At 37.0% G+C, this 24279-nt stretch overlaps 1 protein-coding gene across 3 annotated transcripts in view; it reads left to right on the forward strand.

The window, feature by feature from the left end:
- ADAMTSL1 (ADAMTS like 1) overlaps positions 1-24279 on the forward strand; it is a 984547-nt gene that overhangs the window by 747911 nt on the left and 212357 nt on the right. For 2 of the 3 annotated variants that reach the window (XM_017890108.1, XM_017890110.1), the window contains 4 exons: positions 8580-8630; positions 12997-13201; positions 14494-14641; positions 17398-17482. In XM_017890108.1, coding sequence (XP_017745597.1) covers positions 8580-8630; positions 12997-13201; positions 14494-14641; positions 17398-17482 — 489 coding nt within the window. Of the gene's footprint in view, positions 1-8579; positions 8631-12996; positions 13202-14493; positions 14642-17397; positions 17487-24279 lie in introns of those variants that run through there. The other variant, XM_017890111.1, reaches the window with a different exon arrangement.

Genomic DNA, 24279 nt, shown 5'->3' on the forward strand with positions numbered 1-24279 from the left:
AAAAAAAAAAAAAAAAAAAAAAAAAAGTCTCAATTAAACTCTAATGCAAATATAAAGAAATACTCTGCATTCGAACAAGTGGTATGTGTAGTAGGCATGTAAAATCCTGATTCTCACACTAACTTGGTGACCAACTAGTCAATGGCAATATAGCCTGATGTTTAAGAGTGGGACCTTTGGCATAAAACGTCCTTGCTTGAGATCCTGGCTCTGTCACTTACTAGTAGAGTAGCCTTTGGCAAATTCCTTATTCCCACTAAGCCTCAGATTTGTCATCCTGTGAAGTGAGGATAATGACAATACTTACCTCATAAAGTTGTCATGAGGAATACATGGCATAATACATTTAAAGAGCTTAGCACAGTGCCTGACTCATGATAAGCACTCAATAAATGTTAGCTGCAGCAGCTATAATGACTAAGATCATGGTTATGATGATGTTGATGTTAGCTCAGAGAAACTCCTAAGCTCTCTAGAAATCAGCTTTCTCATCTGTAAAAGGAAAAGATGGAACTCTAGAATTCTATATGGGTCTAGAAAGATGGTTCTCTATTGTGGTTTTAACACCAGGAGCTATAAGTCCTAGGAAAATCTGATCTTGAGAGTAAATCACATTTATCAGATGTTTTAAATATAATGATCACAAGAAATTAAGATAATTGGCAACTCCTGAGGTCTCAGTTCACAAGTGTCTGATAACCTCTACTTTACCAGCTGTGAGACATTGCCATTTAATTTACATGGGATGTAGGCCAGGTATGTCTCCAGAAAAAACTCAGTGTAGGGACAAGAAAATGGTTGACTTATTTAGCAATTACGGTACAATAAAATGTTTTCTTAATTATAGAGGTCTTTTAGTTTTACTACAGTAAGTAAATGATTTAGAAAAGTAACAACTTCTTACCTTTTGATGAACCTCATTTAAGTATACTATTTTGTGCAGTAATGAGTAAACAATAAGAAAAAAACACCCATAAAATCTCATTTCCACATTCATGTATTATTCATAATGAGATAAATGAAGCAAAGTTAGGGTGCTTCTCAGAATGCATGATCATACCCTTCCCATGCTTATAGATACACCACACATCAGCAGACAATTACATAATCAACTATAACTCATTTATCTGGGAAATTCAATTTTCTGCAAAGCTGGATCATCCCTAATAGTAATATCACTTCTTATGGTACACTTCAAAGCTTTTAAAAGTGTAATTATTTGTGTAATTCTTTTAATTGGCCTGTGAGTTAATAGAGTAGGTATTGTTACCATCCTCATTTTTAACTTCAATCCGTCCGTTTGTAGCCAAAAGACTTTACTAGCTAAGTAACTTCTTCTCTAGGCCTGAGTTTTGCCATCTGTAAAATAAACATAATATTCCTGTCAGAGAGTAACTGTGAGAATTAATGAGATAACATATGTAAAGTCCTTAGTAAGGTGTCAAGCACTCATCAAACATCAGCTATCATGATTGAATTGAGAAACAGACTGGTAAAACAACTTGCCCAATGTCACTTCTGTTTGAAGTTTATAAGGTGCCTTCACATCCATTATCTTATTTAGTTTTACAGTCCCTAGGTTAGCGGGTCAGGGGTTGTCACCTATATTTTACAGATGAAAAAACTGAAGCTCAGAGAGGTTAAGTATTAGGGCCACTTTGCAAAAGCAAATTGGGATGTGGATCTAAGTTCTTCCAGTTCCACAGCATCGCTACATAAAGAGCGGCATAAAGGCAGGCTACCTAATCCCTGGTGCAGCCTTGAGGCCGTCAAATCCCACAGTCATCTTTGTTCTGCATGATGCCTTCAGCAACCTGTAAGATCTGGTTCCAACCCAATGTAGAACAGCACAGCCAGCACAGAACTGCTAACCACACCAATGCCAAGTCTGAGTGTTTGAATTGACCACATACCCAGGTTACGCAAGCCTCTTTCATGTAAGTGTAAATACTGATGTTTACTCAGATCAAACAATGGCTAAATCACTCAGTACAGAAAGAAGTAAACAAAGACCAAGGAAATATTAGTCCCACTTATTTAAAAGCAGTTCAGAAATTACATTCATTAATACCAAGAATGTTTAACCCCAGAAATGTAGATGTGAGGAAGTGTTCAATGATCTGACCCTAAATATTAAAACGCTTCAGTATTTAGTTTATTACAGAAAATGAACTTGTATCTAAAAAACTGTTTTCAGATCTGCATAAAACAGACTCCTTTTGATCTGATTTCAGTGGGAGCCCAGATAAATGAATGTTGCTGCTTAGTTTATGGTTTTTAAAAATGGTACCTAATTATAGAATATTTTCTATTTGCGGGATCCTAACTTGCCTCTGTACATGTTAGGGAAGTTTTCTGTGTTTTTAGAAGTCATGAAGTGTTACAGGAGGAGAAATTTTGAGAGAATTATCTTAGTTCAGTGGTTTTCAAGCTGTGGCCCACTAAGCTCTGAGTTCTACCCTCAGCAGCCACTAGGAAGGGGCAGGTAAGATACAGTCCAATAGCATGGGTTTCCAGGCACCTACTCTCACTTCATCTTAAAACTTCTGATCTCATCCAGTACTTAGATTTTGCAGATGGCCAAACCTTGATGTAAGGTACTCAAGGTAACATAAAAAGAAAGTAGCAGAGAGGAGTACTGACCTTCCAACTCCCAGCCTCTCAGGTGATCCTTTTCCTCATTATCGCTAGATCCTCCGTGCTTTGCTTCTCATGAAATAGCAAAGTGCTTGTAGCTCTTCCAACTTTTTATTATTTCTCTCCTGCACTCTTCTAAACTGTTGCTTAGAAATGGACTGGTTTCTATTTCTAGAAATAGAAGGTCGTCTAGAGAAGATGGAGGATTGTTTTCTATACAGGAGACCCTTCTACTACACACAATTTTGTTCATTTTTTAAAAAATATAGTCACCTATTTTGTGAAAGGTTCTATGCTTAGTGCCATGGCAAACGTAAAAATGAATCAACTAGAATCTGGGCCCCCACACTGTCCAGGGCAGGTTGAGTTGTCCAAAGCAGCGTGGTATCTGAAAGACACATGAGAGAGAGAAAAGAAGATCTTTTAAAAAGCTTTCAGTGTTATTTCGGGGAGATAGCCAATGAAAAGATACAGAGGTAACCTAAGCAGGATAGAAGCACAGTCACTAATCCATCCTTTCTCTGCTCATATCAGGCAATCACCTCTGCTTGCCAGAACAGCCTTCCTAAACTGCCAGACCACTCTCCATATCAGACTGCCCTCTCTCGAAGATGGCAGGGCCAGCAAAAGGCAAGGCGTGGGACTGAATATGTGCACAACAGTGGCAGTTAGGGAGTTTCTTTCCCTCCTTTCCTAACTAGCTTTTAAAAACTTGTTTTTGCTTTTTTTGGTTTAATTTTGGATGGGGTTGCATTACTTGCCTTTGCATCTGCACACTGATGACATAAGTTCACTCAATGATTATTTACTAATCACCTATGTGCAGAATACTGTCCTAAGAGATGCAATAAAGAACCAATATAGCTTCTGACTCATGGTGATAAACTAAAGAAAAACTTGTGCAACAGTTAGAAGTTAGTACAGTTGGCCCTCAGTATCCATGGGGGATTGGTTCCAGGACCCACCCCACCCCCACCTCCACAGATACCAAAAGCCACAGATGCTCAAGTGCCTTCCAAAAATAAAGTGGTGTAGTATTTGAATGTGACCTATATACACCCTCTGTGTACTTTAAATCATCTCTAGATTATGTATAGTACCTTTTAAAGTATAAATGTGATGTAAATAATTGTTATACTATAATGTTTAGGGAGTAATGATGAGAGAAAACATCTGTACATATCCAGTACAGATGCAGCCATTCATTTTTTTTCTTCATATATTTTCAGGCTATGGTTGAATCCATGGATGCAGGATCCATGGATATAAAGAGCCAACAGTACACAGTTAAAAGTGAGGAGAGGAGTTAGTATTACGGGTGTTGAGAAGAAGGAGAGAGAATTTCTGGCTAGATGTTAAGAGAGAAAATAGGCAAGAATTTAGGAGAAGTAGCATTCGACTAATAAATTTCGGTGGGCATTATGGAACCACGTGAGTCGTCTAAATGGTGAAGTAAAATATTAGGTGCTTTGGCAGCAGAGTAGACTGGATTGATTTGTTAGGAGACTGGTGTGAAAGTGCCTGAACTTGTGTCAGGAGGAGATCTACTTGTCAAACATTGCTGGTGTTGCGATGACAACACCAGCAATGGAAGATGACAACTGGAAGAACTGAGTGGTGAGGATAGCCCCAGTGTACAGTGGATAGGAGAATGGCCATGCCTGAATGGTAGTTGTGATCACAGGAGAAGAAGCAGGGCCAAATAATGAATTGTCTGGGATGCACTGAGCTTGAAAAGCCTAGAGCACATCTAGTTATCAGGAAGTCAGAAATGAAGATTTGCAGTTCCAGAGAAGAGGCAAGAGGTCCTGAGAGATTCACTGAAAGAAACCCTTGAAACCGTAAAAAGATATCTTTATGGCTCATTTTCATTATAAAAAGAACTGGCCAGGCGCGGTGGCTCATGCCTATAATCCCAGCACTTTAGAAGGCCGAGGTGGGCGGATCATGAGGTCACGAGATCGAGACCATCCTGGCTAACACGGTGAAACCCAATCTCTACTAAAATACAAAACTTAGCCAGGCATGGTGGCGGGCGCCTGTAGTCCCAGCTACTCAGGAGGCTGAGGCAGGAGAATGGCGTGCACCCGGGAGGCGAAGCTTGCAGTGAGCCCAGATAGTGCCACTGCACTCCAGCCTGGGCGACAGAGTGAGACTCTGTCTCAAAAAACAAACAAAACAAAACAAAACAAAAATATCCAGAACCCCGGTAAATTAGGTGTCCATGGACTTAACTACTTTAGAATTTTTCTTGTAAAGAGAGATGTATCACAATAGTTAAATTCTACAACTGAGCAGTGTGAGCCCAATTTTGGCTTTTTTTTTTTTTTTTTTTTTAACATTGGGGACTCTGTTCTAAAGTAACATCTTAGATCACTTCTGCACAGACTCAGTGATCTTGAAGTGACACATGGAATTTGAGGTGATGGCCTCATTTCATCCACTTACATCATAGTTCCAAAGTTTCTGTCTTTTGCTTTCTTAGATTTGAATTTTTTCATACTTGAATATTCTAATTGTCATGATTATAAAAGATAATATATTATAGAAAGCTTAGAAAACAGAAAAACATTTAAAAAGAAAGCAAAAAATACTCATAAGCCAACACCAATAACTAACCACTGTTGAGAGTTTTTTATATATGTGTGTGCACACATATATGCATGTATACATATGTGTGTATACATGTGTCACAGGAACACACATATGCAAGTTATGAAAATGCATAGATACGTACACCCATCTATATATTTTCTTAGTATTATAGATCGTATCATACATTCTATTTCATAGTCAATTATTTTTAGTTAACATTACATTTGAGCATTTTTTCATGTCATTAAAAATGATTCAAAAACCATTATGTCCATGTGCTGCATAATGTTTCATTATATAAACTTGTCATAACTGAATCATTCTCCTGAATTGTCATTCAATGTATTTTTAGAGGATGAGGTGGGATGCCTTTTCTACGTATACCACATCACTCCAGAATGATCACTTGCTCATGCTCACCTTCTCTTCTTACCACCACAACCCCTGATGATGGGGATATTAGATGGAATCATGTTACTGCCCAGTGTAAGAGAAACAATGTAAGAACTGTGGGCGTGGTGGTTAGCATAGTGAAGGCAGTGGAGAATGAGTTTTACCCCCAAGCCAACTGTTTCTTCTATGTTTTCCTTTGTGATCATTTTTAAAAATCGTTTTTGCCTCCTTCACCACAGCCCACATATTCAGATGCATGTCTGAACGCATGCATATATGCACACACACCCACATGGAGACCTAAACATGGGGAGAACTTCTTAAAGTCCCGAAATTACATTATTTTTCATTATTCTTTATGATTCGCACTTTGCCTAAGAAAAAAAGTAAGCAGTAGGTGAGCAATAGGAAGTTAACTTCAGGCAAGCTTGCTTCCCCCCTGTAGTGAAAGGCTAGGGCCATGGCATGAACCCCAGAGAGAGCTGAGCCCGTGCACACGAATATGCATTAGCAGGACTGGACAGAGCACCATTGTTTTGATATCTTTCTGTTTTCACAGGTGCTATAGAGTCATTTTATGAGTCTTCACCATGACCCATGTCATAGAAGACAAATATAGCTATAGTTTTGCTGAATCCAGGTTTCAAGCTCCTTGTTCAAACAAAAACATAATTTCTAAATCGGTCCAAAGCAAAGTTCAACGTCTTGAATTTTGTACACTCTCCCTTATATTCTCCTTCACTTCAGCTTGTCTCCTTCAATGTTACTGTCTCCATTTTAAATATCATCAGCTGATAAATCAGTTGACAGAGATCTGCAACAGTTTATTCTAATATTGAAGATGACAAATTACAGCCATAAATTTTTTCGGGAGAGAAGTCTATGGTATGCATTTCTGCATTTAGAAATTGATGTATCATGAATAAAGATACTAGAGTAAGGTAAAATGTAATTTCAAAGTCATCTTGATTTATTCCTTAATTGACTACTGTTAGATAACAGTGTATGTACAAACTTACTAGAAGAACTGTGGAAGATGATTGGCATTCTTTAAAATATAGTCCTTTTAGAAAAAAATTCCCTTTATTACTAGATGTAAAAATGATTCTTACTAGATGTTAGAATGATTCTAACATAAGGAAGGATTAAGTTTTCACCTGATTTCTTATCTGTCAGAAGGTAGAAAAAAATAGGATGGTTAACTCAAAAAACAGAAAAGGTTAAAGACTGTTCATTTCATTCTTGTGCGAAGAACTGTGGGATTTTGAGCATGCCCAAAAGGCAGCATCCCATTTCGTATACATTGTTACTGAAGGTTAATACACACACTGCACACACACACACATCATGAAAATTCTCTCACACAAATGAGTATTAAAAAACTTATTCACACAAATAAATACAGAAAATGTAGTCACGTAAAATAAATAAGTTAGTACTCCAATGACTTGCCCTCCTGCAAATAGATATCCATCTTAATCGCTTTGTTTCCTATTTTTTAAAAAACAAAATTTGACTTCTCTCATGTATCCCCTTACCTTTCACTAATTTCTTCAGAAACTATGCAGGCCCCTTTATCTCCCTCTCTCTCCTTCTTTTCATCATCTCCAGCCAGTGCCGTTTTTATCTTTGTGATCCACACTCGTGGCTCACTCTTTCTACCTAAACACCTGGATTTGCTAGCCATATTTTTTAAACCTACTATATCATCTTATATCAGAGGAATGGGTAAAAATGGAAGTCTCTATTTATTTAAATATAAAGATATATTTATATTGAACATATAGATATTATATAGATATATAAATATATATGCATCCATCTATCCCAGAGGCACAGATAGAATACATGAGTTCCTTCAATAGCTTTCTATCTTTTATCAGTTGCAAAATAAGCATCTTCCACTTATGCGCTACCATGCTCTACATCTGTGCATCTCCATCTCCCACTCTTGATGAAGGTGCTGTTGCACTAGCAGTCTTATCCAAAAATCATGAATCATCAGTCTGCCACAAACCAGACAATTAGGTCTCTGCAGGGACCCACCAGTCTTACCAATTGGAGACTTTAGTTGAAATCAGTGAAGTAGGTTAGAGTAGTTTATTGGGATCCTAAAGAAGGCCTCCAGGAACTTCCACACGGCCTATGATATTTCTTGTGGATCATGAGCAGTCACTCTGTCTGTAAACCTCACAGGTTTCCCAGGGTCCTAGACGTACTAACAAGCCGTGACAACCACAACCATCACTGCAATAGCAGTTAACACTGTATAATATTTCATAGACAAAAAAACCCACTTTTCATAGTATCTCATTTTAACTGCCTACCTTTATTTTGATAAGAAATTTCCCTTTGCTAATAATTGCCTACTATGTTCAGTAGTTTCCCCCTCCCCTTATAAAATACCCAAGTGGCTACTTTCCAGGTATTAGTGAAATCCCTAGATCTGCCAAGAGAAGAAACCTAGCTAATGCAGTTACATAGTATTGTCAATTCTGAGGTACATAATCTCCGACTTGAATAGTTCTCTCTTTCATCAGAAGTGAGACAGTTACTGTAATTGCTTGGCGAGCATCTGGAAGTAACATGAATAATGATGATAATAAGAATGACCTCATAGGATGTATAATTTGGGGATTAAAGAACATTTACAACCTTATTGTGTCATGGTTAATGATGAGGTGCCAAGTTTTCTTGCCACCACCCTTTGCAATGGTATTTCCTGCTTGGATCAGAGAACTAATTATAGTAAATGGTGTCCTTTCAAAGAACTTGCCCCATCCTAAAGCATATGCTGGCATAAAAATATAAAACTGTTTTAGTGTTGTTTTACAGATACAAGTTATTAATGTTATTTTGCATTTGTATTAAAAATTTGTATAATGTAATCATTTAGTGTTTATTTTATTGTGTGTACCTTCTACTCAGAGGGTTGGCATTATTGTTCCTAACAGTGACGGATACAAGCAGATCATGCCTTATGACCTCTACCATCCCCTTCCTCGGTACGTAAATCAATCATCCTGATGTTAGAATTAGCAAATTAGTCTTCTGCTGCTTATCTATACATATAGATATACATATACCTAGAGAGAGAGATTATATGTTTTTAAGATGGTAGATGGTATATTTTGCAATCCATCCTGAGTTCTACTTTTGTATAATACTAGCCTGCTCAGACTGTAAGCTTATCGTTCAGAAACCATTTTAAGGTAGAATCCAGTTACACTGGAGTGAACACAGTAATTCACTCTGATTAGATACAGTGTATGGGTTTATGTTATGTCTTTCTTTCCCTCCCTTTGTTCTTTTCTATTTTTCCTCTCAATAGGACCCTAGTCATTAAAGCACTGTTGCTAACTATTAAACAAACTGCCTAAAGTATTATTGCACTACCACTAACATGGAATTTCAGATGTGGTATTATTCTACATAGGGGCTTTAAATGTCCACTTTTTATTCGAAGAAATTATAATTAAATACAAAAGGCAAATTTTATATTCTAATTGTTCAAAACATTTTGGGGAACATTTTTTCTAAACAAAATTCAATGTGCTGCATTGCTTTTTTAAAGTTCAGTACTTTTAAAAACTAGAAAAAAGGTAATGAAAGTAATTCAGGAACTTTTAAAAGAAATTGTTCCCTTTATAATATATTCATAAGAAAACTGGAGAAGCTGAAAAATCCTCTAGCTACTGAGTGTGTTGCCTGCATTGGAAACAGCTGCACAGAGAGCAGAACTTAGAATTGGGATTGAAGTAGACCTATGGTCTATTTTCTTTGCTTATTTGGCCCTCAGGGAATCAGCTGCTATTTAGAACCAAGGGTTTAAATCAGATCATAAATGGTTGGGGTAATCCACAGCAGCCTGCTCCATCTCAAATTAAACCAAGCCCAGAAAATAATTTTATTTTGAACTGTAAAGATTTGATGGAAAAATCTCCAAATACCTAATGAGTTAGAATCCAAATAGTGGTCCCTTAAGGTCATCTAGTGCAACTCCCCATTGAGGCTTCATTCTCCCATTCCTTCTCCAACAATCACAACCATATACCACAGATATGTTTAATATATATTTACACAAATATGCATTCACATATTCAATGCATATGTATTCATACATGTATATACACATCTATCGATGTTTATATAATACATATATACAAGTGAAAATTGTCATCCAGCATCTACTTAAATATGTCTAGTGACTGGCAGGCAACTCACTTTTCACCTGATGATCACATATAGGAAAGGAATTTGACTTTTACTAGATATACTTCTTGTTTTCCTTGTTATTTTTAATTCTTTCACTATGTGGCTATGTCATTAGTCAGCTCCCTCCTACTTTCCTATGACTATATTGATAAAGACAATAAATGGCTTTAGAATGTTCCTAATGTATCATTTTTCTGGTTTTATCCAGAACTCTTGTCCTTGAAAAAATTTTAATGAAAATAGCAAAGATTAATTTAACTGAACCAAGATTTCATTTGGTTTCAATTTGTGTATCTGTGAACTAAGTGTTCATAGGATATATGTATCTGTGTGTATGAAAGCCATACATTTCATTATTTCATGATAAAGGTAAAGTTGGACATCAGGAGTAAGCAACATAAAGTTTATGTTTTTATGTAATGACAACTCCTAGATTTCTGTTTTATCTGTGGTCTCTCTTGTTTATATTTCTCTGGCATAACTAATGCCTTTATTAGGTTAAAATTGATTTCTTATAGGTTGGGATTTTCTCCAAATGCCTAAATCCCAATGATATATTAAAACGATCCTCCTGGGTGTGTGTTTGCACTATGTCCTTGTATACACTCTTGGCATATCTATGTATCACAATGGGTAAGAACAATAAACTTTATTTCTTACCCCTTTGTATGTCTGATACTGAACTAGTTATAAAGTTAGATATTCAGCTATATTGACAGACTCTTAGTAAATGGAAGCTATTTTTACAGCTGTGTTTTCATTCATAAGAAGAATTAAGGCTCAAAAATGGTTCTCAAATGGCAGCTACCTACTGATCAAGGCAATTTCAATTATTTAAATGGGCTTAAGAACACAAGTATAGATATAAAACACAATTAACATATTTTTACCTTGTTCTTTCCTGCTTTCAGCCTTTGACTGTAACACATATCTGGACATAATATGAGGATGTAGTCTGAATAATTATCTTGATTCGTAATTAATATATGTCACTCTTGTGCATCCTGCTTTATTTGAGAATTTCCTAAACACACTGTGTGTTTAAAAAAATTAAAGGCCAAAAGAGTTTAAATGTATGATATATAAATTCATTCAGTGTTCTCCAGGATAAGATTCTTGAATATGTCTTTTTTTTTTTATTCCAAGCACTTACTTGGTTACCGTCTTCAGATCTCCTGATCTCTCTCAGCTTTTGTTATGCTTTCTTTAAAGCACATAGACATGTTTTACTTCAAGGTTCAACAAAACCCTATTATTATACAAGGATTCACATGATAATTTTCTACACTTAGAACTGTAGTTGTATGCTGGAACCATAGTACAAATTTTTGAGATAATATTAGCCTCATTTTTCTTTCTATGATCACTGACATTGAAAAAGATACTTACTGCTATGTGTGAAATTACACTATGGTCAGGTCCAAGTGCTGAGACAGAAATTAATCACTCTCCCTTTAGTAGGGTCAAGCTTGAGAATTTTAGAGTACCAATTAGAAAATGTGTTTTTTTATGGCATCTTAATATTCTAAGCGATTAAATGTACATTTAAAAAACATATTCCTACTTCATTGTCAGGTCAAATCTAATGTGAATACATACTTACGTATTCAACCCAATTTCAATCTGAATCAGGCCTGTTATTCATCTCCAGAAGGAAGCCCTCCAGAGATTTGTGTGGAGACAAAGGAGAATTGGTCTTAGCCCTTGGGAAGAGAAACTCTCTACAGAGCTACTTCATTCTCTTGAAAGAGATCAGAAAGTCTCCCAAGGGCCAAACAGAGGGCCTCAGTTTCCCCACCATGACATTTTCTTATGTGTCTCCTGGGGAAATACACATGGGAAAATATTGTATTTGGCAGCACATCTTGGCTTTTGGCAGTGGAGATAACAGTTGTTGCCTAAACTTTAACAGTGTAGAGAAAATGTGAGGGAAAACCCCTTGTAACTAGGAAAAACACAAGATTCAGGCTTATGCAGAAGAGAAATCAAACTCACAATGTACACGGAAAACTTGACTACAGAATAATTAATGTCTCGATGGTGTGCCCGTGCAATATTTTAAAATTTTAACTATTCAAATGGATCAACCCGGTGACATTTTGTTTCTTTCATTAAAATTATATCTCTCATAATTCTAAGAGAAATCTTAAATCTCCTTAGCAATCCTCACCAATAAGCAGAATATATGTAAAAAAGATAATCTCAATTCACTCAGTCCCAATGTTTCTGTTTTTAGAAATTCTACATTCTCTAAATCTACAGGAGGAGAGAAGAGAATTTGGCAAAGGTATCTCTCTGCATCTGGGACCTAATGCTTCAGAGCTGTTTAAAGCTCTGAAAAAACTCAGTGGAAGTCTCTTAAATGTTTTGACATATTGTTATTTTCTACCCTACTTAACTATGTATCTACTTTCAGATGCCATTAGCCTTCCAACCCAAACCAAACTTCTTCACAGTTCCAAGAGTTATTTACTGGAGGAACTCTACCTACCAGTATCCCTCAACAGTTAGGGAATATGTAGATAATATTAACACTTCTGCTCCTCAGCTTAATAATGATAGCACAGTTTGAACATCAGAATTGTGCTGAATCTATGTAGTCCCAAAGCTGACGATTGCAGAAGCAAAAGAGAGGGTCTTTTGTTTACCTTCTCTTTTATGAGCTTCTTCTATTAAAAAAAAAAAACCTAGAAGTTAAGTAATAAAGTATTACATTGAAAATAAAAAAGTATCTGCAGGTGCAAACCATTAGTGTTAACTGAGTATACCACTTTAGTCTTGAGATGGATATTTAATGGGTTTAATGAAAATACATTTTATATACACATATCTTGAAACTATGGGAGAAGGATAGAACTACATCCTACATCTTCTGAGTAGGTTACAGACAGCACTGATATCCTTCTGGACAGCTCTCAAAACTGTAATGGCTTACATTTGTGTAGAGCTTCACGGTTTGCAGAGCCCTTTTGCCAATGTTGAATCCTTCTGTCTCACTCATCAGATTTCAGGCAATAGATGGCTTTTGGTTCTCTGGACCTTAGCCTCTCAGAACCTGATTTTACCAGTAGGCACGGGGAATGGGTTGGTCAACTGGTCACTGAGGAGGCTTAGCAATGTGCATGTCTGCCCTGATGACTCCCCTTGCTTCTGTAGGTGGGAGGCCACCCCATGGACCGCGTGCTCCTCCTCGTGTGGGGGGGGCATCCAGAGCCGGGCAGTTTCCTGCGTGGAGGAGGACATCCAGGGGCATGTCACTTCAGTGGAAGAGTGGAAATGCATGTACACCCCTAAGATGCCCATCGCGCAGCCCTGCAACATTTTTGACTGCCCTAAATGGCTGGCACAGGAGTGGTCTCCGGTAACTGTGCCTTCTTTCTTTGTTCATTAGGAGAGTAAGTCCACTCTTCCCTCTCATCATCATGGCCCCACCGGGTACCCTGAGCAGCTCCACACTTCTTGAGGTGTCTAGAAGCCTACCAGCTTAGCTCCTGGAGTAGGAATGCCCCAAATCCAGCATGACCAAAAGTAAATGATGTTTTTTTTAAAATGTCTTTCTTCAAGTTTCTTCAAGAAGCCTCTATTGTTCCCCAGACAATGTTCCCTCAAATGGCAAAGAGGAAGCAACTGCCTTTCGAGGGTAATTGAGGCTGAATGACTGATCCCAAATCTGTAAAAGCTGCTTTGATGATAGAGCTCAGTAGACCAGAAGTTTGATTTCATTTTGTATGTATTATGCTTTGTATCCAAAAGAGTCTAAGTGGATTAATATTAAAACTATGTACATTAGTCATTGGAGGAGGGGGGAAGATGAAATGAAAATAGCACAAAAATTAAAATTGGAATGAAGTAAGATAATTAAAACAAAAAACTTACAGATGTTAGGAAACCTGCTGTAATTAAACATAAAATGTCATTCAGGGTTTCCTGACTGCTAATGCAGAAAGGAAAGTGGCAAAGGAAATAGGAAGATGAAATAAGCCATTGTGCCCTCAGCCTCAGAAATGACAAAAGACTTCACTGAGCCCTGTGGCTTCATGGCAGCAGATCAGAGCTGTGACATTTTCTGCATCTAGACACGTTACCAGACATGGGGAACCATTAGAGGTGCAATCTACATTGGGCATCTGGTCATTCAATCTGTTCTTTTAAATATTATTTTTGCCTTTCAATGTAATCAATTGGATTGACAATGCAGCAATATGATTTAGCTATAATCGCAGTTTAAATTTTTTAATATCCATGTGGAGGTATTTTCCCATATTTTTGGAAGTAGCAGTCATTAGCAAAGTAACTAAATAAAATACAGTGTTGGTAAGCAAAATTAAGCACACTCTACAGTCTCTTTTCTCCTTTCTTCTTTTTGGTGCTTGGTTTGAGACTTTGCACACAGTGAGTACTTAAACATTGCTGACTGATTAATCCAAAGCTATGGAATTGAAAGTGATTTAATTTTCAGCGAGCTCCACCTCAAATAGCCAAATAGAACAAAGATCCCTTGACTGGTAAGAAATGGTGTAAGTTTACCAGGAGTCCTCGTGTGGAAAAAAAAAAAAGAAAAGAAAACTTAGATTAAAAGTTTTAGGTGCGAAGTGAAGAAAAGTAAACAAAGCTTTGCCTACGAGTCTCCTCTCTCTTGCAATCTCTTTCCAGTGCACGGTGACATGTGGCCAGGGCCTCAGATACCGTGTGGTCCTCTGCATCGACCATCGAGGAATGCACACAGGAGGCTGTAGCCCAAAAACAAAGCCCCACATAAAAGAGGAATGCATCATACCCACTCCCTGCTATAAACCCAAAGGTAATTTGACAGGTGCTCTATTACCAGCCTGTTAATTGTTGTGTGTAGTCAGATGTGTTTTAAACTCCTTAGAATATTTTTAAGTATCCCAAGTATTCTTAGTAACAATTCTTTATAACTTTACTAAAGGAATTTGATTCTTTTAAAGAATCTTTCAAATGATTTTGATTGCAAAATTTCATTAACCACTACATGTAGAAATATATTTATGTAATTATCTCCCAAGTCATAAAGTTGTTTGAGGACTATTGCTGAAGAAAGCAGATGTATCTGCTTAAAGAGAGACCAGATATCCTAGAAATATATGCTTGATTTACTATCTACATTTCTTGCCTTTAAAAACAAGGGAGTGAACCCAAGTATGTCTGTTTTGCTAAGGTTGAAGTACATTGGGAAGTCTCATACTTCAAACTGATGAAACAGAAAACTATCGCTTTTTATATTGAAAATTAAAACATTAATATGAGACTGAATTCTAGAACCATAATTTAAAATATATCAGAATTTAATAGATATTGCAAGAATTAATAAAAAAGAAATTTTAGGGAGGTGTAGAACTAAGCATTTATTGAGCCAGACTTCTTATAATTATACTGGGTGTCTCAGATTAGCAAGAATACGAATTTGATTTCTGTACAAGTATTGTTACTTGTCTGTGCCAATGGAATAGAAAAATTCAAAGTCACAAACCATTCAGAAGTAAATAACTCTTTAAATCTCCTTTAATTTTTAATATTAAATATGGCTCCCATTTCTTTATTTCTTTAAGCCATTAAATTTCTCTGAAAATCAGTCACAGTGTAGCTCTTTATTATACTATAGGTAGTCCTAATTGCAACTGAATGGCATCATAAAATCTAAATTAATGATATAAAAGGAAACCAAAAAACCCCAGAAATCCTGATTTATTTTAATAAATGCACCTCTCTCAAAGCCTTGGTTTCCTCCTCTGTAAAATGGGTATAATAATAGTATCTAAATCAGAGATGATGTGAAGGTTAAATGAGAGGTACCATAAACAAGGTGGTTAACCTAGTGCCTGGAATATAGTAACTGCCACATACAGTAAGTTACTTTTAACTCCTGACTATCATCAGCGCCCTCCACTGTGGGAGGAGGTTGCTACAGGTGTGTCTGACAGGATTTAGTTCAAAAGAACAATAAAGTATTGCAAGCTTACTATTAGTGCCAAACTGAATGCTTCCTTATTGAAAGACAGAGAGCTAACTTATGCCATCAGAGACAGCTGCATTGACTGAGTCTTTTTTTTTTTTTTTTAAGATGGAGTCTCACTCTGTCGCCCAGGCTGGAGTGCAGTGGTGCGATCTCGGCTCACTGCAACCTCCGCCTCCCAGGTTCAAGCAATTCTCCTGCCTCAGCCTCCAGAGTAGCTGGGACTACAGGTGTATGACGCCGTGCCTGGCTAATATTTTGTATTTTTTTTAGTAGAGACGGGGTTTCTTACCATGTTGCCCAGGTTGGTCTTGAACTCCTGAGCTCAAGCAATCCACCCGTCTCGGCCTCCCAAAGTGCTAGGATTACAGGCTTGAGCCACCGTGCCCGGCCGACTGAGTCATTTACTGGGATAGTTGTGGTAGTTGTAAAATGATGTATGTATAGGTACTGTGTTGCTGTGTTTAAAATGTGAGTAAATCCTTTTGGCTTTGGCAGTTTTACATTTCTCACTTGCTTTGTTTTTTGACTATAAACAATTGCTGTGCATAGAGAACAAGAAGTGATGCCCCTAACTTAAAATAGTCAATTATTTATTAGCTTTATCTTCACCAAGCCACTTCACAGAAAGAAAAGCAGTTTGTAGTTAACTATCAAGAATCAAATCTGGATTTTCACAACTAAGGAGTGAGCCTGGCTCTCTAAACATCGTTAAAATACCAAATAATTCTATGGTGCATATATGTATAGACATATTTCTTTCATCCTTGCAATTATATGTTATAAAATGGTGATAGAGCGTCATTGGCTCATACTATAAAGGCAAATATCCCCATAAATGACCCTAATAAATATGCTAGAATGGGAATCTTGGCAGTTACTTCTGTAGGAGCAGTTATAACCTCCCTCTTCATTTTTCTCCTCCACAATTTTTTCCCAGGAAGTAACTAGAAGCTTATTTTGAATTGTTTGGCCAGAGCTAGATAAATAGGCGAAATAAGTCAAATTATGTGTTATGAGCCCTCATTTGCACATATTCCAGTTGGCAGTGAGCCTTGGGGTAGTGTTGAATGAGTCAGATATCTAAACCAATGTTTTGTGAATTTCAGAGTGACAGAATTTGTTTTTGGCAATGTGACATAGATCACGCTTAGCTAAAAGGCAAAAAAAAAAAAAGTGAGAATTTATGAGAGTATCACAATATAATTGATTGTACTTTGTTTTCCAAGGTACATGCTGCTCTACCTTTTCAAGAGGAACTGGTGAAAAGATACTTTGATGATTCTTTATATGCATATTAAGCTAGTGCTCCTACACTTACAACTTTCATAATAAAAGGATTTTCCTTTGCTATTAATCATAATAAAGAGGAAACTTGTACACAAACTAGTATTATTAAACATTTTAAAATTCGGTTTTATTTTTCTAGATATAACCATCATCAGAGGCAGCAATTTACCTAAAAACTTATTATTTGTGTTTGTCAACATAGTAACTTCTTGGTGAGGAGAATAAGGAATTTTCCTAAAATCCCAGATTGGTTCTAACCTCTTCTCTTGTATGTGCACTCACTGAATTCTCAGAGAAACTTCCAGTCGAGGCCAAGTTGCCGTGGTTCAAACAAGCTCAAGAACTAGAAGAAGGAGCTGCTGTGTCAGAGGAGCCCTCGTAAGTTTTAAAAGCACAAATTGTTCTACATTTGAAACTGATTTATTTAAAGAAAGCAGTGTATCACTGGTTGTAGCTTTCATGGGTTCTGAACTAAGTGTAATCATCTCACCAAAGGTGAAAGGAGGCTTTTTGGCTCTCAATTAAAGATTGATTAGTTTCAAAAAGTGTTTATCAAAACTGATGATTGCATTGTAAATACTTCTGTTTTGCCTAAAGTAAGTAAATGAAGGTGTAGTGCTTACCCTCTTCTCCAAAATTGGACCTCCTCTCTTGGCAAGGGGCCAAAGGTGAGAAGGCCCAGGCTGCAGCTGATGATATAACATAGATTTGATGGGAAAGTCTGAGCTGCTTTTCACACTCTCCCAGTTTTGCAATACAGTCGCTCACAAAAATTAAAGAGCAAGTAAAGTATACCTGAGGGGCAAAGGAAGTTCATTAACTTTTATTTTCCCTTTCTTCCTGGGATTGGTATTAGGGGTGGACCTAGTTCTTTGCCCCACTTGATTATGTCCCATGTGTGCTCAACTTTATCAAGGCCATGGAATCTGTAAAACCGTGAGGCCCAGATTTGCCAGATGCTTCAGAAGAGGAAACAAAGAGAGACAAAAGTAGATTAAGTGGTTGATTGATTGGCTGATAAGTTTATGTACTGATTTCATTAGAAAACACTGATAGGCATAGCTACTACATCACTTTTACAAATGAGGAGATACAATTGATTGAACAATTTCGTTGATGACCCAAGAAATTTCTCAGGTTGAAAAATTTTCTAGATTAATTCATTTAATGTAAGTTCTAAGCTCTGTGCTATTCACTGGCACTTAAGATATGTCACCTACCCTCCAAGAGTTAATAGTACAGCATGTAGGATACAAAATGATTTCCAAATTTTACTGGAGATATAAATTAACATTGCAACCTGTTCAAATGCAATTTAGAATTTTCTCAGATTCATTCTGTTTGAATCTAAATCTGATATGGTTTGCCAGAACACAGTTGTGTACCTGAGTGCACAAGAAATCCAAAATATAGATTTGTACAATAACTAAAGGTGATTTCTAAAGAAATGGTATTCTGTCATTTCATTTCACACATAAAAAAGGTACACACAGTAGAAAACACTTTTTTTCCCTATTTTTTTATTTTTGAGATAGGGCCTCACTCTGTCACCCAGGCAGGGGTGCAGTGGCACAGTCATAACTCACTGCAGCTTCAACCTGCCAGGCTCAATGAATTCTCCCACCTCAGCCTACTGAGTAGCTGGGACTACAGGCGCAGGCCACCACACCGGGCTAAGTTTAATTTTTTTTGTAGACACTGGGTTTCTCCATGTTTCCCAGGCTGGTCTCAAACTCCTGACCTCAAGCAGTCCGCCTGCCTCAGCCTCCCAAAGTACTGGGATTGCGGGTGTGAGGCACCGCGCCTGGCCCAGGAAACACATATTTTTACTTAAAAGGATAATTAAGCAAACATAAATTATTTCTGTACTGTAAAGTTACTACAGCAAACTTTTTGACTTCTTTAAGAAAAAACAACTAACCATTGCAGAACTTTGGAGGAAAGAAGGGATTAAAGATCACGATGTAACCGTGAAATGAATATATGAAGGCTTACAATTTTTTACTTCTCCTCTACCAGTACCTGATTTGACAGGCCTTCTTATTGCTGAGGAGTAAATCAGCAGTTCTTTTTAGGGGGGCATTAATAACTTCTTAATCCAGTAAGGTCCTATCTAAGACACAGAAAGATGCTATATAATTAGAACTGGTGACTCCTTTTATATCCTATTGGGTTAAATCAATTTGAAACCAGGTATGTATTATTTTACCTAAATAAACTATTTTCCCCTTGTACACTGTATTTTGTCACTTGGACTAAAGTGTAATCCTATGTATAATCTTGCATTCTGGCTGATGGTAAATAATAATACAAAATTATTTAGAAACATCTTACATCGGTAAACATCTTACCATTATTAGACACCTTTCAGATGAAAGCTATCAGTGGAGTTTAATGCATCCACAGAAGCATTACATAGGCCATTGTCAACCATGTTTTGTAATGAATGTTTTCTACTAAAGGTCTGATTAAGATGCATTACGTTTAACTTTAATCTTAATAAAATCTCTAAAGTAGTTAAACATAGCTTTAGCCATTGAAAGTATAGCCATATATTAAACTTTTAAGATCTACTCTTAGTGTAATGAAATTGCCATTTTGGCATGATTAATCTGAATTGGAGTAGATTGTAATTGGAGTGCTGGTGCAGGGTAAAGGAAATGTATACTATTGTGCTCAGAATAATAATTACTTTTATACCAAAATAAAATAAATGACAGCTGTAGAATAATGTAATGAAAGGTATATGGTTTCCACATTTTAATACACTTTTATGTGTTTAGTGCACTGCACCCTAAGAAAGATCGTGTCACATTTTTTACATCTATATTGATTTTGAATTTAAAAAACATAATGTTGCATGGCCTTAATTCCATCTTTTCTTAAACCACATAGACTGGCTTCTAAATGTATGTAACAACCTATAATTACTCTCTGAAGCATAATGAAAAAAATGATCAACTGTCAGCAAGTCATTCCTTCCCCCCACCAAAGAGACTCACACTGCTTAAATTAAATGGTAATGTTTAGAAGCTGTGACTGTCACTTCTGAACTGCTACAGCGAGGCAAGAACAGTGGTCCACAACTATTATCTCTTGCTTTGGCTCCAGCTAACATTGGAGAGTTCTGTAGTAAAGCAGTAATTATCATTTATTTCCCCATATGGAAAGTGAAAATATTATCACCAACCTATCTCATTACATAATACAGAAAAATCACCAGATTAATGTCTTCAGTATATGAAGATACCTTTGTTCAATGTTAGATACTTTTAGTAACCCCAAAAGGTAAGGAAAAGATTGATTAGCACTCAGGTCAAACATATGTTAGGAAGTAACTGCTTTAAGATGTTTAAAAGAAAACAATGATAAAAGACTAAAAACTGAATTGCCAAGAAATAACATTTTATAGACCAGAAGAATGTACCAACAACCAACATTGTGGCTGCACTGAACACCGTACACAAGATACAAATCCAGATATCAGTTTCATAGAACCACTGAAATAAATATGGAGATTGGCTCACATGGTGGTAATATATAGATAGATTCATCATATAAAGTTGAATCTTCAACTCAGAAATACTTCTACATGTTTATTTTTTTCCCTCAACAACAGATTGGTTTGTTATGACACATTTGATTCATGTGGTGGAAACATTGTGATGAATATATTTTCTTTTCTTTTTTTTTTTTTAATCTAGTCTCACTCTTGCCACCCAGGCTGAAATGCAATGGCGTGATCTCAGCTCACTGCAATCTCCACCTCCTGGGTTCAAGCTATTCTCATGCCTCAGCCTCCTGCGTAGCTGGGATTACAGGTGCCTGCCACCATGCCCAGCTAATTTTTGCATTTTTGGTAGAGACAGGGTTTCACCGTGTTGGCCAGATTGGTTTTGAACTCCTGACCTCAGGTGATCCACCCTCCTCGGCCTCCCAAAGTGCTGGGATCACAGGCATGAGCCACCACACCCAGCTGAATATATTTTCTAGGTGTGTACAACATGAGGAATTTAAGACCAGCCTGGGCAACATAACAAGACGTCATCTCTACCAAAAATCAAAACACTTAGCCAGGCATGGTGGTGTGTGCCTATATTCACAGGTACTCAGGAGTGTGAGGCTGAAGTGTTGCTTGAGCCTGGGAGGTGGAGGCTGCAGTGAGCTGAGATCGTGCCACCAAACTCCAGCCTGGGCAACAGAGCATCTAAAATATATATATATATATACACACACACATATGTGTGTGTGTGTGTGTGTGTGTGTGTGTGAGAGAGAGAGAGAGAGAGAGAGAGAGAGAGAGAGAGAGAGAGACCATGACTAAGAATGCCTAATCTCCTGGGAATATAGCCCAGCCGGTCTCAGCCTCATTTTACCCAGTGCCTATTTGAGATGGAGTCGCCCTGGTTCAAATGCCTCTGACCGTTGAGGTAGACTTCTACAATTACTAAGACTCTGGGAGAGTCTGGGAGAGGGTAATAGCAGTGCCATGCTAGTAGTAGAAAAGGGGAGATGGGGAAAAGACTGATAAAATTATCTTCTGTTAAGGTTCAAACTATGTCATTTCGAATTTCCCTCCAGCTGTTGAGAGTGCTGTTAGATTTAGGATACATCATTTAAATGCCAGATTGAGCCCATCTGGTTGCTTTCATGGAACAATATGTAGGAATAGCCTTCTAAGTCTTTTTGGAAACTCAAAAGTGTACCTTTATTAGGTGGGGAATTGGAACTGCAAAGTGGTAGTACAATTACATTTGTTAATCAAGTGGAAGTTAAAAAAAATTACTGACAGGTTTTCCATCTCTTATTTTTATACTGTAGTTTTAGTCTTGGTTGAGATATATGCATAAACATCACTATCGCCTGACATGCATCACCCAGGCAAGTACATAGTGTGACCCTTCCGACAGCTTAATTTCTTGAGGAAAAATGATACAATGATGATCCCCAGTACATTTAAAGAAATGTTATTGGATAGGAAGTCATTCAGCTTACCTTAGAAAGCCTGTCTGAGTTGGAACCGAAGGAAATTGTTCATTTCCTTAACTCCTTCAGGCTACTAACAGGCCACCTAATGCCCTAGAAGGTGTAATTTGCTAAGGGACTCCTGTAAAAAAAAGAAAAAAAAAAAAAGATATAGTCTGGATGCTTTAGGTGCTCTTCCTGATCTCTAAAACAAGGCATCCCAGGTAGAGAAAGTGAGGACCAGTTGGCACTTAGGGAAGCCAAGTTCTTCCAGACATATTTCAGTTGCCAGTAGTTCTTCAGTGGCTCGGAAGAACCAATGGGATATGCCAGTTGCTTTGGACACAGTGTGGCCAACATAACCATTTTATCCAGGCATTCTCTTGTTAAATAGCTGGCATTCACCAGGTGGAGAGCCTTAATGATGCCATTTTTTCAAAGGTAAGATTGGGTAGTTCTTGTGCTGTGATCTTGCATTTTAAAAGATCTTGAGTTATCTTACTAGATTTTCAGTCAATGGCTTTGCATGGTTAGGAGACTATATTTGTGCTTCAACATAATAGTCAGGGCTTAAATGTATTGCCATAAATAACCTTGTTGTGAGCCATTACAAAAAAGAAGAAGAAGAGGAAGAAAAGTAAGTAAGCAGGAGGCAGCAGTAGTATCTGGATGCCAGATGGCATCAGCTTAGCAATGGGGTTTATTGAATAAGAAGCAAAGGGAAATTCCTGTCATGCATCTATGTGAACAGAACCCACAAGGAATTAGATGCATATAGAAAAGCCAATAAGGGTCTCCATGGTGATTCTGTAATCATTAAATGCCTTGTTTACCTTGCTGAAAATAGTATTTAAAGATATATTTAAGCATATGTTTTCATTAGTCCATATTTATACTCAATAAGTAGTCTAAGAATGTAGATGACTTAACTCAGTGGTTAAGAATGTGAATTAATATTTTTTAAGTGGCTAGAAATGTTAATTGTGTGGCATGTGTTTTTATATCCCTCCTCAAAATGTAGTGAACCAAACACCATGGGTCCATATAGTGTTACTATTTATATTCTAAATACGAGATACCTGAATTATATTCTCTTCATGAATCTCAGGCCACAGAAAAGTAATGAGGAATATCTTGTTTATGTATAGAAACAGGTGAGATGATTCATGATTCTTAAGAAATCTAAGATCAAGAAATTTAAACACTTCACAGATTATTCAATCAACAAAAAGAATGTTCAAGGAGCAAAGAGTTGAGCATTAGAATTATAAGATAAAAAAGCACTTAATTTTGAAAACTGGCATATGATAGAGCTAAAGCCTCACACTGGCCGGACAGCATCAGCCCTTCCCCTACAATAGTCTCGACCTCTCTCATTTCCAACACCTTCCTTTCTGGCCTCCTCCCTGTTATCTGCAGCAGCAAAGTGCTTAATATAATTTCTTGGGCTAATTCCATATTCTAGATGACTTTAGAGAGCCACTAGACTTGCTAAATTGTTCACACCTCCTAATGATGGAAGCTAAACTCACCTATAAATTGCTTGCCCTATGCCATTCTATGTACCAGGTGCAGGTATTGCAAAAATAACCATAGTCTTTGCTCTCAAGAAACCTTTAGTGCATTCTTATCACAAGAGCAATAGGATTGTGACCAAAGTGTTGAGTACTGGTTGTCTATCCACAGACTGAAGAAATGAGCTAGCTGTCTATAAGAAATGCAATTTGATGTTTGGGTATCATAGCATGAGAGGGTTACTGATTTAAAAAGGAGTTCAGGAGACTTATTTATGGAATTTCCAGATTCTCTACTAGCATATATTAGAATTTCATCTACCTCTAAGATAAAATATCAAATAGTTAAGCTATTACATGGTAATGCATAAACATAAGAAATAAATGATAAAAGAAAATAATATATACATTGAAAAGGTTTGAGGGGGATGTTGATGTGAACTGATGTTTGACAGATTATGATCAAACTGATTTGAATCTGGCTTTGATTCCAAAACTAGTACTTGGGGAAAGATATATGATCTTTTTACATAGCAAGTGATCAGATATTTTGTATCATTATGTGTACCTCAGATATTCCTACCTATATGTTAAAAACAGGCTATAGAAGTCACAGATAATTTCCTAAAGTTGATTTTTTTCAGATGTATTAAGCTGCCAACTGTGTGAACTGGTGAGGGGTGAGTCTCAGTGTTT

Source organism: Rhinopithecus bieti, unplaced genomic scaffold, assembly GCF_001698545.2.
Source record: "Rhinopithecus bieti isolate Rb0 unplaced genomic scaffold, ASM169854v2 scaffold_17667, whole genome shotgun sequence".
NCBI lineage: Eukaryota > Metazoa > Chordata > Mammalia > Primates > Cercopithecidae > Rhinopithecus > Rhinopithecus bieti.